The sequence below is a fragment of the Podarcis filfolensis genome, assembly GCF_964270895.1.
Source record: "Podarcis filfolensis genome assembly, chromosome: 10".
Lineage (NCBI taxonomy): Eukaryota > Metazoa > Chordata > Lepidosauria > Squamata > Lacertidae > Podarcis > Podarcis filfolensis.
Window position 1 is genome coordinate 30,849,613 of NC_139612.1, and position 13,645 is coordinate 30,863,257.

At 40.5% G+C, this 13,645-nt stretch overlaps 1 protein-coding gene across 18 annotated transcripts in view; it reads right to left on the reverse strand.

The window, feature by feature from the left end:
- GRIP1 (glutamate receptor interacting protein 1) overlaps nt 1-13,645 on the reverse strand; it is a 342,494-nt gene that overhangs the window by 238,120 nt on the left and 90,729 nt on the right. For 8 of the 18 annotated variants that reach the window (XM_083574405.1, XM_083574400.1, XM_083574399.1 and 5 more), the window contains exon 1: nt 231-774. The exons of 8 other annotated variants lie outside the window; for them this stretch is intronic. In XM_083574405.1, the coding sequence (XP_083430531.1) occupies nt 231-363 (133 nt within the window). In that variant the 5' untranslated portion in view covers nt 364-774. Of the gene's footprint in view, nt 1-230; nt 775-854; nt 876-13,645 lie in introns of those variants that run through there. 2 more of the 18 variants (XM_083574401.1, XM_083574394.1) reach the window with 2 other exon arrangements.

Here is a 13,645-nt window from a genome sequence, read left to right on the forward strand (position 1 = left end):
TTAACCATGGCTTTGAACCCTGCCTTTCTTTCATCCTACAAGATCATAAGAGCTTTTTTAAAAAAATAAAAATCTGCCGGTACATCTATGCAGAAATCAACAGTGTTTCTGAAATGCTTTAATACCTGTGTGAAATACAGTAGTATTCTGGTCTGCATTAGCATTTCATGCCTAAATGCAATAGTGGACATTTGTCACAGCAACAGAAAACACATTTATACAGTGCTTACTTGGAAAGTGTTCCGAGGCATAATAATAGACATCTTCATAACCCTCATGATAATCCTCCTCTGGCCGGTACTTTTTGCCTTTTCTTCTCCTCGATCTTCTTATCTGCTTGACAAAGCCCAAGAAACGCTCCATCTCATTCAGCAGCCCACAATATCAGGTCTGTGTACCCTTTGTTGGTTCTGGCCAACAGCCGCACTTCACAAAAAGCAGCCTGAGCATGAATGAGCAGCAAATACAGGAGAACTGGCCCCTTTGACCAGCCAGCTTGGCACCATTCAAAAATCAGTTTAAGCTCTGACAATAAAGGACACTCGCTGCGTTACCTTTGCCAGATCCTGAACAGAAAGAACCGAAGAGACCATTTCAGTCTGAAAGCAAATATTTATAAAGAGAAAACCATCAGCTGAAAAGGTACGCTCTTCGTGTCAAACACGCTCTAATAAATAAACAGAACAAAGTTCAAAAGATCTGCCTGACAGCAAGAGGAATCCCAGCACTAGAATTTCACTATTCTGTGTCTCCATCATTTGAAGAGGGGACAGAGGGGCGGAGATAAACGTTACTCAATGGACTGAACCACGTCTGAAAGTAGAAGAGGTTTTCTGCAACCTAGTATTTACTACCTTGTTATTTGCAGTTGCACACCTTCAAATGTCATGTGATTTTTCTCTCTTCTCTTCTCTTCTTTGGTTTGCAGAACAATGAACAAGGAACACATCGTTTCTGAATACCATACAATGCAGCCTGAACAAACAGAAAAGTGGTTTAATCCATATACACAGACCACTCACTGCCAAGCGTGTACTGAATGTGTTAATTGGAGCAGCGGGGAGAAACCTTGGCAGCTGCTTCTAAATGACACATTTACCCATTGGGCATTGATATATTTCAATCATTATGCGAACTAAATATTGCAATACATAGAAAGACCCCTTACAGATTAAGCAAAGCATACTTATATCAAGCGAACAAACAAAGGAAGCTACATCATAAACACAGCATATGCCTCAGTGTTTTAAACCACGCATCCTAAAAAAATTTTGGTGAGTTTTCAAACTTAAGAAAACACGTGAGCTGTGTATGTTCTCCTTTAAACCTACTTTCAGAGCTTGAAAGAATTATCAATGTGTTCTGCTTGAATGCCATTCCACAAGCATTTGCTAAGATAAGAAAGGAATTTCTAACAAAATCAAAGCCTCTTTTACTGCAAAAACAAAACAAAAAAAAAAACCCAAGGCATGTTGATTTAAGTCCAATCTGAATAACATTTGCCAGAAATGATTTTGCAACCCTCTCTACTCCAGCAAAATTGTGTGTGGGGGGGATCCTTTATCACCAGGAAGTATCAGTTTGAGATGTAAGACTGGAATGCAATTAGTATATCAGAAGTGGGAACAAGGTGGGAAGTGAGTGCACTGCATGGTCACTGATACAGAGCACTGACCACTGGGGTGAGGGCTCTAGATCTGTATTGGTGGTCACTGAAAGGCAGCAGAGTATAGCATACTTCAGTTCAGGAAATATTGTGCAAGCAATACACAGGCATGGGCAAACATTGCTGGGTCACACAAAGTGCTCCCGGCCATTCCTTAGCAGTATCCACACTACCCCTGCATATCAGCAACAACCAATATAGTATACACTTCTCCCTTGGTCACTGGTCAGCACTGGAAGCCATTTCACTGCCCTCTGCCCTATCACACTGGTCATAGCCATGTATCAACCAAATTATCACCTTATCTTAGAACTAGAAAAAAATGGCTGTCCTCGCATTATGTGAAAATTGCTTAGACTTCCTGTTAAAATAAAATTATAGTGTCATTCTAAAACTGGACAGTGAACTCAGCTAGGCTTTAATTTACAGTAAAGGAGCCCTTCACTGATTCATCATTTCTGGGAAACCCCAGCACATAAAGCCAGCACTCTGAACTGACCAGCTCCTCCTCGTCCATTACTATTTGAGTGCTGAATTTGAGCCAAAGCTCAGAAAGGATCACCCCAGGTTCTTGCTTTCAGTTCCAGAGCTCAGCCCAGAATCTGTAACAGGATATTCAAGCCTTCACTTGGGTATCACTTGCTGTCACATCTTACCAGCATCTTTGCCCATCACTGCTACTCCTTATGTGGCAACATAGGATGGAATCTTCCTAAAAGCTAGTGTGGTGTAGTGGTTAAGAGCGATAGTCTCGTAATCTGGCGAACAGAGTTCGCGTCTCCACTCCTCCACGTGCAGCTGCTGGGTGACCTTGGGCTAGTCACACTTCTCTGAAGTCTCCCAGCCCCACTCGCCTCACAGAGTGTTTGTTGTGGGGGAGGAAGGGAGAGGAGATTGTTGGCCGCTTTGAGACTCCTTAGGGTAGTGATAAAGCGGGGTATCAAATCCAAACTCCAAATTCTCTTCTAACCTGAAAGAATTGTTTTAATTTGCTAAAAAGAAATTCGTAACTCAAGCTTGCTTGGAAGCCATGTTTCATATAAATAAAACCTGTCCATGACCTGGGTGCATCAAAAAGCAAAGGGCATTAATGTCATGGTGAGAGCCTCTTCCCTGGTCAGCCTACATGTGCAGAGAAAGAGAGTCCTCACTAACCTATAGGACTTGGGCGGAACCACAGGTCAGGGCCTGACTTGCAACTCCCAGCCCACATTAACTTTCTCATGCCATTAAGAGTGTTCTGGACATATCAGCATACTGAAATATATATTGGACCTGATGGTAAGCAAGCTGAAAGGCAGCGTGCTGGGCTGTAGCTCAGTGGTAGAACACATGCTTTATATGCAAAAGGTTTCTGGTTCAATTCCTGGCATCTCCAGGCAGGCCTGGGACTGGGAGAGACTCCTGCCTGAAAGGATGGAGAGTCACTGCTCATCAGCATCTGGGCTAGATGAACCAATCAAGTAGAAGATGCCTTCATATGTTCCTCAGTTGCTGGGTCTGCCAGGCCCCAACCTCCCCATACAACCCTGGAAACATCACCTGCTGCCAACAGATTTCATGCTCACAAGCTGCTCTGCATCCTTATAATACAGTACTGTGCAGGCAAAACCAATGGAAGATGCAAGAGAGGGAAAGAGGCTCTGCAGCTTGGTCAAAGATACCTGGTTGATTCATCTATTGATGGCAGATGACGGTAAGGTATACGGGTATCACTGCATATTCTTTAGTATGAAAGCTGCATACCCAAAGACATTTATACTGTAATGCATAGCTAGGAATAGAAGAAAAGCTGGTTTCTGTTCACATTTGGTGCCAAATTCATCCAATTCACACTTTCTGAAATAATATGGGAACTGAAACATGGCTATCCCTTGAAATTCATACTGATCCGAATTTTGCAATACAGTTCTCCAACCAGCCAGTGTTTACAAAAATGCATGTATTAAGGGAAATAATGCATAAAATGAAGATATTAGTGGAAATAGCATACAAAAATGCATTATATCAGGGGAAATTGTTTGCAAAATGTGTATGTTACGCAAAACTTTGTGTGTGTGTGTGTTTATTAGTACAAATTCACATAAAATTCTGATGAATTTTCATGAAATTTAAAAAAAAAATGCAAATTGCTGCAAGATGTGAATAACTGAATTTAGAAATGGGGAGAACCAAAATTGATAGATCATTCCATCCCACTGCATAGGATGCATAATTCACATTGCCAGTCCTTCAATGTTCTTTTTCCAGGAAATCACCTTCCCAACTCTTATCCTTTTTTGTTTTGGTCCTAAAACCCGGCCCATATCTCCTGTCACCATGTTTCCCTCTCTATTCCAAGAGATGCTTTGATTGGCTGAAAGCCATGAGGCCAACTGTGGTGCAGAGGCATAAGTATTTGTATTAAACATGTAAATAAGGGGCTGGCCCTTTCAGATAAATGCTTGAAAGTCACAGCAAAATTGCATTCTGAATGCCATCGTGTCAGCCATGCTGTGTGAAGTGGAATACTTTGCCTTATTGTCTACAATCATATCAAGGACTTACCTTCCTCTTTTTGAAAGATGCATGTGTAATTTTAACCCCTTGATTCTATTTGAATCTCATGAGCAAAATATTTTGCTCTGTTGGGCCAGCAGTGTAAAGAAAGGAAAATAAATCCATTATTCACGCATGATGTATGACAGCAACTATTTATACTATTAAATATGTTTTGAAACATATTTCAGGGTAACAGAGAACAAGGAGAATAATTCAAGTCTGAAAACATAAAATAAATTTATGGACTCCCAGGAGATCATCTCTACACAATGTTTAGTGTGAAGAATGAAAGCTAATTAGATGTCTAATGATCTGCATGACATTTTGTGAACGCCACACATGGTTTCTGCAGCATAAGTTCTTTTGCGAAAGGATGGAAGCTAGAAAGAGTAAACCACAGCCAATTATACATGCTCTAAGTCAAAGAGATGTGACAGTTGCAACATTATATGTTTAGAAAATTTCTGCTCATAAGGCAGAGGAGTCTGCAGTGAAACCATTTAAATGCAATATCAAACAATAAGTTAGACATATTCTGATACAGACCATATAATTATTGTGTCCTCACTTATATTCTACCGTAGTATCCAGTATCCAATATTTTTATTACATGCCTTGCAGTCCGTTCAATTAAATATTTTAATTCCATTGCAAGCTTTGATCAGTGGATCCTGTAACCACTCCCTTCAGTTACTCATGCTAACATATATTTCTGTCACTGGAACAGGGTGGTGGGGCTACTTAATTACATAGTTACCAAACAGTAGCTACATAAGAGGATGTGGGATCATTAAAAGCAAAAGATCACACTAAAATAGAAAGAGGCTGAGAGGTTTTATGCTAGTACAAACAGATCCACCCTTTACTGATCTTCAGCTGGGCTACAGGTTTCACTTGGCACCTCTTCCTCTTGAGTAGGGTCCTCCTGTATCTCCCATCAGGCCTGCCTTTTGTCTAGGCCCGGGGCCTAGAAAGGGGATGTCCAGGTCTACAGTGTAGTGTAGGGGCTCATTTGGGGTCCCAAGTGTTAAATGTTTGTGTGAGCAGGTGAGCCAGCGGGGCCCCACCTCTCAGATAAGGGCTGCCACATGGAAGTTGGAGCAAGCTTGTTTTCTCCTGCTCTGTAGGCTAGGACCCAAACCAATGGTTTCAAGTTACAAGAAAGAATCATAGAATCATAGAATCATAGAGTTGGAAGAGACCACAAGGGCCATCGAGTCCAACCCCCTGCCAAGCAGGAAACACCATCAGAGCATTCCTGACATATGGTTGTCAAGCCTCTGCTTAAAGACCTCCAAAGAAGGAGACTCCACCACACTCCTTGGCAGCAAATTCCACTGTCGAACAGCTCTTACTGTCAGGAAGTTCTTCCTAATGTTTAGGTGGAATCTTCTTTCTTGTAGTTTGGATCCATTGCTCCGTGTCCGCTTCTCTGGAGCAGCAGAAAACAACCTTTCTCCCTCCTCTATGTGACATCCTTTTATATATTTGAACATGGCTATCATATCACCCCTTAACCTCCTCTTCTCCAGGCTAAACATGCCCAGCTCCCTTAGCCGTTCCTCATAAGGCATCGTTTCCAGGCCTTTGACCATTTTGGTTGCCCTCCTCTGGACACGTTCCAGTTTGTCAGTGTCCTTCTTGAACTGTGGTGCCCAGAACTGGACACAGTACTCCAGGTGAGGTCTGACCAGAGCAGAATACAGTGGCACTATTACTTCCCTTGATCTAGATGCTATACTCCCTTTAAAGGGAGATTCCTTTAAAGATGCTATACTCCCTTTAAAGGGAGATCCCTTTAAAGAAGATTCCAGCTAAATATCAGGAAGAACTTTCTGAAAGTAAGAGCTGTTTGACAAGGGAAGAGACTCCCCAAAGAGGCAGTAGACTCTTCTTCCTTGGAGGTTTTGAAGCAAAGGTTGGATGGCCACCGGTCGTGTATGATCTAGTTGAGATTCCTGCATTACAGGGGGGCTCACAGGGTACCTTCCAACTCTACAATTCTATGTACAGTGGTCCCTCGGGTTAAGAACTTAATTCATTCTGGAGGTCTGTTCTTAACCTGAAGCACCACTTTAGCTAATGGGGCCTCCTGCTGCCACTGCACTGCCGGAGCCCGATTTCTGTTCTCATCCTGAAGCAAAGTTCTTAACCCGAGGTAATATTTCTGGGTTAGCGGAGTTTGTAACCTGAAGTGTATGTAACCTGAAGCATATGTAACCTGAGGTACCACTGTAGTGCTAGAATATACCGTATTTTTCGCTCTATAAGACGCACCAGACCACAAGACGCACCTAGTTTTTGGAGGAGGAAAACAAGAAAAAACATATTCTGAATCCCAGAAGCCAGAATAGCAAGAGGGATCACTGCACAGTGAAAGCAGCAATCCCTCTTGCTGTTCTGGCTTCTGGGATAGCTGCACAGCCTGCATTCGCTCCATAGGACGCACACACATTTCCCCTTACTTTTTAGGAGGGAAAAAGTGAGTCTTATAGAGCAAAAAATACGGTAAGTCAGATGGGTTCTTGAAACTGAGCCATCCATGTGGTAAGTGAATTTCAGTATCCCTCACAATACATTACCGGCAATTATTAGCGTATTAGTCTTCTGAAACATTAGGTCCAACAATATATTAAGTTGATTTAAAGCTTTATTGCCCTTGCATGGCTCACCAGATAGAACTGCTTCTCCTCAGTGTCCCTGTGAGGCAAAGTTAACCGGTGCCTTGCTGGAGCAACTAAGCAATTCTTCTTAAATCTTAAATTTAATAAATAATAATACCTATGGCCTTTTAAACTGTGTGGGTGGGTTTCTGCTTTTGTTTGTTACTGTGGTATTTTTGTTTGTGTTTTAATATTGAAAACCACCCTGTGATCCTCGGTTGAAGAACGATACAGAAATTTAATAGATAATATGTAATGATAATATCCTCAAAAATCCAAGTGAAAATTCAGTTTCTTTTGCAAACGTTACCTCTAGAGGAAAGTTTGTGTGTGTGCTTTTTTTTTTTTTTAAAAAAAGCTCTGTTTAGTATAGAGAATATCAAGAAGTTTAAGAGAAATATAGGACCGTTTTATTTTATTTTTTGAAATATTATACTATGTTTAGTACAGAGAATATCAAGAAGTTTAAGAGAACTATAGGACCAAAGTTAAAGCACTGGATAAAGCCCAAAAAGCTTCCCGAAAGCCGAAAGCAGTCTGTAGTCATAAAGCTTCTTCCAGTTATTGCTGCATGAAGATAACAATGATGAACAGAAGGATTTTACTGCCGGCGAGCTCAAACAAGTAAGTTCTGGTTAGTGATAAAAAGGACAAATATATACCCATATTCTTAGTGCACTGCAAGTGCCTCAGCTTTTCTGAAGCTTCAGATGAATAACAAAGCAAGGATCACTGGAAGTACTTAAACTTTCCACTAATTATATCCATTCCTACTAATTACGAAATAAATGCACTGGAATTAAGATTTTTCTTATTCTTGTAAGTTCTACAATGAAAGCAAGTTTAAAAAGTAATAATGGCTGAAAAACCCCAGAAAGGCAAAGAAACACCCAAATATATGTAAATGCATATTATTACTCTGTTCTGACAACCTCAGTCATCAACCAGATAGCACAGTCCACTGAAAGCCATTGCATCATACCCATTTCTCACACTGTAGTATTTCTCAGCGTGTTAAGAGATAAGTCTGACCTCCAAGGCCATCTGAACCAATTTTTTATACAGTGAAAGGATTTATGGGTCACAAACAATTCTTGACAGTCATCCATCCACTGTCTCCCTTAAAAAAAAAAAATCAATACCACAATTCTTTCAGTAATCTTTTTCCATTGCCCAACTGCTCTTGCAGTTGGAAAGTTCTATACAGTCATACCTCGGGTTATAGCCGCTTCAGGATGCATTTTTTTGGGTTATGAACCGCTGAAACCCAGAAGTACCGGAACGGGTTACTTCCGGGTTTCGGCAGTAAAGCTAAATCACGCTTTGTGCATGCGCAAAAGCGCCGAATCGTAACCCGTGCATGCGCAGACGCATCACTGCAGGTTGCGAACGCTGTGAGTTGCAAACATGCATCCCACACAGATCACGTTCGCAACCCGAGTGTCTACTGTATCTACCATCCAATCAACAATATTACAGCTCTCACCTGGAAGTTGCTTGAAACACCCTTCACATGGTGGCTGTTCCACACAACCAGCTAGGTCATGCAGATTGCTGTAGTTGCATTAAGAGTCTTCATGCCAGCACCAGCAGCTGCCAAGGATGTTGTTCAGCTCAGGCACTGGAAACTCTCCATTGTCCAATACAACAGGAGCAATCCCAATTACAGAATAACAATAACATAGGTGGGGCACCCTGTTTAAATAGCCTATATATATATGTTGAAAAGTTATTTATGCTGGAAGAAACAGGAAAGAGGGTTGAAATGTTGGGACCTTGGTTGGAGCAGAGAGGATCTCGGGCAGAAAGGGCAACAGGGATGCTAGATTTTCCCTCTGACCTTCCTGTGGAGCAGGAAGCCTCAGTGAAGGCTGGAGGAGAATTTGATCACCCCAGGGGGAGGCTAAACAAGAGATGGTAGTGTCTGAACCAGAGTTGGAATAGAAGGATGCAGTCTTGTCATCTAGAAGCAGGTTCCACCTTCACAGATGGAACCAGACCCCCCCCCCACATACACCCCACAGAGTGTGCACTTCCAATCTTAGCATCCCCACAAGTCCCACAAGTGAGCGCACCATGCCTCATTTTTTAAAAGCTTGGCAGGGAGAGCAGGGAAGCTTGTTGGGACATCTTTGCCATTTCCATCCAGTTCTGAACTTCTTGCCTTGCTCCTAAAATCCTGAATCATGACTCCTGAACACTGTGCCTGCTGCCAATACTGGACTGTTAGTTGTATGAATAAAGATCTTTTTCTTCCTTACAAGTAGGAGCTGTGTGTGTGTGTGTGTGTGTGTGTGTGTGTGTGTGTATGTGCGCGTGTGCGCTGGATGGGACCAGGGGCAAGCAATGGAAACAATACTGTATGGAAGCAAAAAAGGGTGATTCTATTTTGGATGTTCTTAAAACATAGCCGTGTCAAATGAAATATTTTGTTGCTTTTGATCTGTTGAGCTATCTTCCCCTGAAGTGGGGGAGGGGGAGAGAAAATGATTTTCAGTAGAAGGCTTTATTCCTTTCCACAGACGACAACATCTGCTATGTTTATAAACCACTCTTAGAAACCAAGATTACAACCATGGCCATTTTTGCCTATGTAGGTGTGACTTGCTAATTAGATGCTTGAAACTGAGGGGGCCAAGCTTTTCTCACAGCAGACCCACTGAACTTAATGACCCAAAGTTAGTCATATCCATTTATTTCAATGGGTCTACTCTGAATATGATTAACACTGGCTACGCCCCTGAAATGCTTACTTGGCAGTAAGTCCCACTGAACTTAATAGGACTTACTTCTGAGCAGAAATATATAGAACGTACTCTGAAAGCACAATTCTATCAGAAACCAATTTAATAGTACAGTCTGTAATGTCAGGCATGTGCTAGAGTAAATTTAGAGTTCTGAGCACTTGCAAGGATTCATGGCACTATCAATGAAGCTTTTGGCTTAGTGACTATTACTATATTTCACCTGCAAGCAAACAGATATCACCAAACTAAAGAATTGAGGTTCGTTAATAATCTCTTTTAATGTATTAAATAAATTTGTATACTGCATTATGAAATCTCAGTATCAATGACTTTTTTCTGATATTGAAAGATATATGAGATGACTTACAATTTAAGAAACACAGGCTGTCATATAGCAGCTCAGTTCATGTGTTACATTCCTAGTCTAACAAACCATGGTTTGCTGCAGTGAGAATGTCCAATAAGCACAACAACAACAACAACAACAACAACAATAATAATTTTTATTTATATCCCGCCCTCCCCAGCCGAAGCCGGGCTCAGAGCGGCTAACAACACTAAAACAGTGCAACATTATAAAAACATTATAAAAATTAATTAAAATCAAAATTGATGGCAACCATAAACTAAAGTTTTGTAAAGATTGCCAAAGGAGGGAGTCAGGCTGCGCCCTGACCAAAGGCCTGGTGGAACAGCTCTGTCTTGCAGGCCCTGCGGAAAGATGTCAAGTCCTGCAGGGCCCTTGTCTCTTGTGACAGAGCGTTCCACCAGGTTGGAGCCGCAGCCAAAAAAGCCCTGGCTCTAGTTGAGGCCAGCCTAACCTCTCTGTGGCCTGGGACCTTCAAGATGTTTTTATTTGAAGACCGTAAGTTCCTCTGTGGGGCATACCAGGAGAGGCGGTCCCGTAGGTACGAGGGTCCTAGGCCGTATAGGGCTTTGAAGGTTAAAACCAGCACCTTAAACCTGATCCTGTACTCCACCGGGAGCCAGTGCAGCTGGTATAGCCCCAGTGGTTCCTTCTCCTTCCTGCCTTACTCCTCTCAAGCACCCAACTGCAGAGAGACTCCCTGGATTGCTAAATGAGTTTCTCCTAACATTCTTACTTAGGAACTGTTGTTTAAGAGCACTCCACAGACTACGACTGCAAAATACAATTTGATTCTAGTTTACAATCCTGGTTTGTAGAGAGTGCTTCAACCAGTTTCCCGGTGTGCAGCCTTAGTGTGAATCATTGCAATGTTACAATTTACAGCTGCAGAAGTGAAGTGCCAGTGTCAACTCTCATCCAGGAATCAGTTGATCTGTAATTTTATATGCCTACTGGTTTAGTCTTAAGCATGCATCAGTGACCCTGAGCATTAATAAAAGCGCGCTCTCTCTCTCTCTCTCTCTCTCTCTCTCTCTCTCTCTCTCTCTCTCTGTGTGTGTGTGTGTGTGTGTGTGTCCCCAAGGTGTTAGCTCCAAGTGCTTATAAATCCTGAATTAGGATACCTCAGAAATAGGGCCCTTGCATAGAGATATATTCAAAAACGTCTTACTTGCACTTGATTTTAAATGCTTAAGGTAAACACAAACCAACTTTTCAAGCTTCACTACCCAACTGAGAGAGCTACAAATGGGTTGTTGTTTTTTTGCGTTCAGTTTAGATCGTAAGATTCATTGTAAAATAATAGTGTCTGAAATTAAGTAGGTATTGTTTGTGTCCATAAATACTTAGATATTGATGCTGGAATATCAGGATCTTAGTCAACAACCTGGTTGCCATGTTTCAGTTTTAAACATGATTTTCTACAATAGTAGCCTTAAATGAGAAAAACTCTAGTGAAGAGGAAATAATCTCATATTGGTAAAAAGAATAAGCTGAGCTGTAGGGGTTTACAACACAATGCTTTTTGGAAGCTAAGGATGACTGTTTGACATTTCATTTTCTAAGAAGTCTAAACAACCACAATAAATTTACAAATGTAGGCATGCCATACTGTTAAATTTCATTTCACGCTCAGTAAGCAAACATTACCAAACTGTCGTCCTCAGTCTTTTTAGCTAGAAATCTTGTAGCCAATAAAGTGTTGACCTTGAAATATTTCACAGATGGATAAATTGGCTTAGTTTGCTAGTCACTCTTTTAGAGAATCTGTGGGCCAGCAAGGTAAGATTGTGCTTACTATTGCAGTATCACATGATACTGGTCAAAGCCTAACTTAACCACCCATACCAATCAAACATACACATCATATGGCTGTACTGAGCACTGAATCAGATCAGGAAATATGTGTTTCCTAAGAGCTTTTAATACTTACTTTATCATAATAGAGAAGCATTTACATTTCTACAGCCAAAGAACACACGTAGTAGCTTTATAGGAAAGGATCATTAACTACTGCAAGTCCCTGTTCATCAGTTTTTGCTTTGAATGCATCTACACATCAAAAAGAAAAATGCCCTTGTCTTATTTACTCAAGGGGTGTTTATGCTATCTTAGCAAAGCAGTAATTCATTTGAAATATTGCACCACAGTAGCAGTGCAAATTTGGAAAACAAATATAGAAGATGGAGCCATTTACTTATTTGCATTACTCAATAACTGAGTTTATAAATATGATCCATTTATATTTTTATTTCCTCACTATTATTGTAACACCATGGATTAAATTCAGTCATACAAATACTTGTATATTATCAACATACACATAGACAAAATAAACAACTAAAAACAGTATAAAATTTTTTTTTAGTTGAATATGTTGCAATACTGTGAAATATAATTTAAGAAATTTATATTCTCCCTTTCAAAAAAAATTAAACATCTTCAGGGTGAACATTGAAAGCTGCTGGTCCATCTGGTTTAGAACTGTTAACTCTGACTGACAGGTTTCAAAGGATAGTCCCGTCCCCCGTCCTATCTGAACATGCAGTAGAAGGGGGCTGGGCTGTGCGGAGCTCAAACAATGATGCAAATTTGAGTGATTTGGGAGTCTCTCTCTCCCTCCCAAGCACGATATCAATAAACACCCGACTCAAATCAAGGCCCTCAGAAAGCATCATGCCACTCTGCCATTTCTGTCATTTTATGCATCCTTTGGTTCCCCCCTCCCCCATTTCTTTGTTCCTCTGGTCCATGGGCTTTGCACAAAATGAAGTTGACCAATATATTGCCTGAGGAGCATTGAAAAGTTCTTTATTGTTGTTTGTTAAAACACAGTACTGGAGATTTTTAGAAAGCTTCATTTTTAAAATAAATAAATCATACATTGCTCTTTTAACAACACCAGAACTGTTCAGACAACATTTTGCAAACCTATCAGAGGACATAAGGACCCGAAAGGAAAGAATCAGTGTGAAGATAAAATTATTATTTTTTAAATACACAAGAAAGAACACAAATCACTTGGCAACCTCTTAATTATTTAAGGTAAGGAAGAGCAAGAGGCAACCCCTTGCCAAGGGATTGTGGAGGGAAATGAGTATGTCTTACTGCTTTCACACAAAGCCCATGGACTAATTTGCTTGCAATTTGGCAGACTTAAATCAATTTTCTCATGGGACTCTTGTGCCTATAAATTTTATCCACTTTGGCCCAAAAAACAATGTTGTCATTCCTAGAGCTTGGAAAGATATTATTTCATTTCACATTTTTAAAGCAAGCTTACCCAAATCACACTTCCTAAATCAAAACACAAAGCAAACCTCAAATATCATTTGAAATTTGCATTCTCTGAATTTTTCAATGCTGTCCTCCAACCAAAAAATTAATACTAAAAAAATCATATATATTAGGGGAAAGTTCATGGGGAAGTGTGTATATTTGTAAATATAATGTTAAAAATGCATTACATTAGATAAAATTGCTTTCAAGAGTGTATTAGCAAAAATGCACATGAAATACATGTTGATTTTTAAAAAAAGCAAAATGAGGCAGAAATAGAACAAACATAACTTTTCTGAAGGAAGAGAAATATTAGAAGTTCTTTAGGCCAATTATTAGTATTCCAGGCTCAGTTTTGCAGTGCCTTGCATTCAAAGTGTGT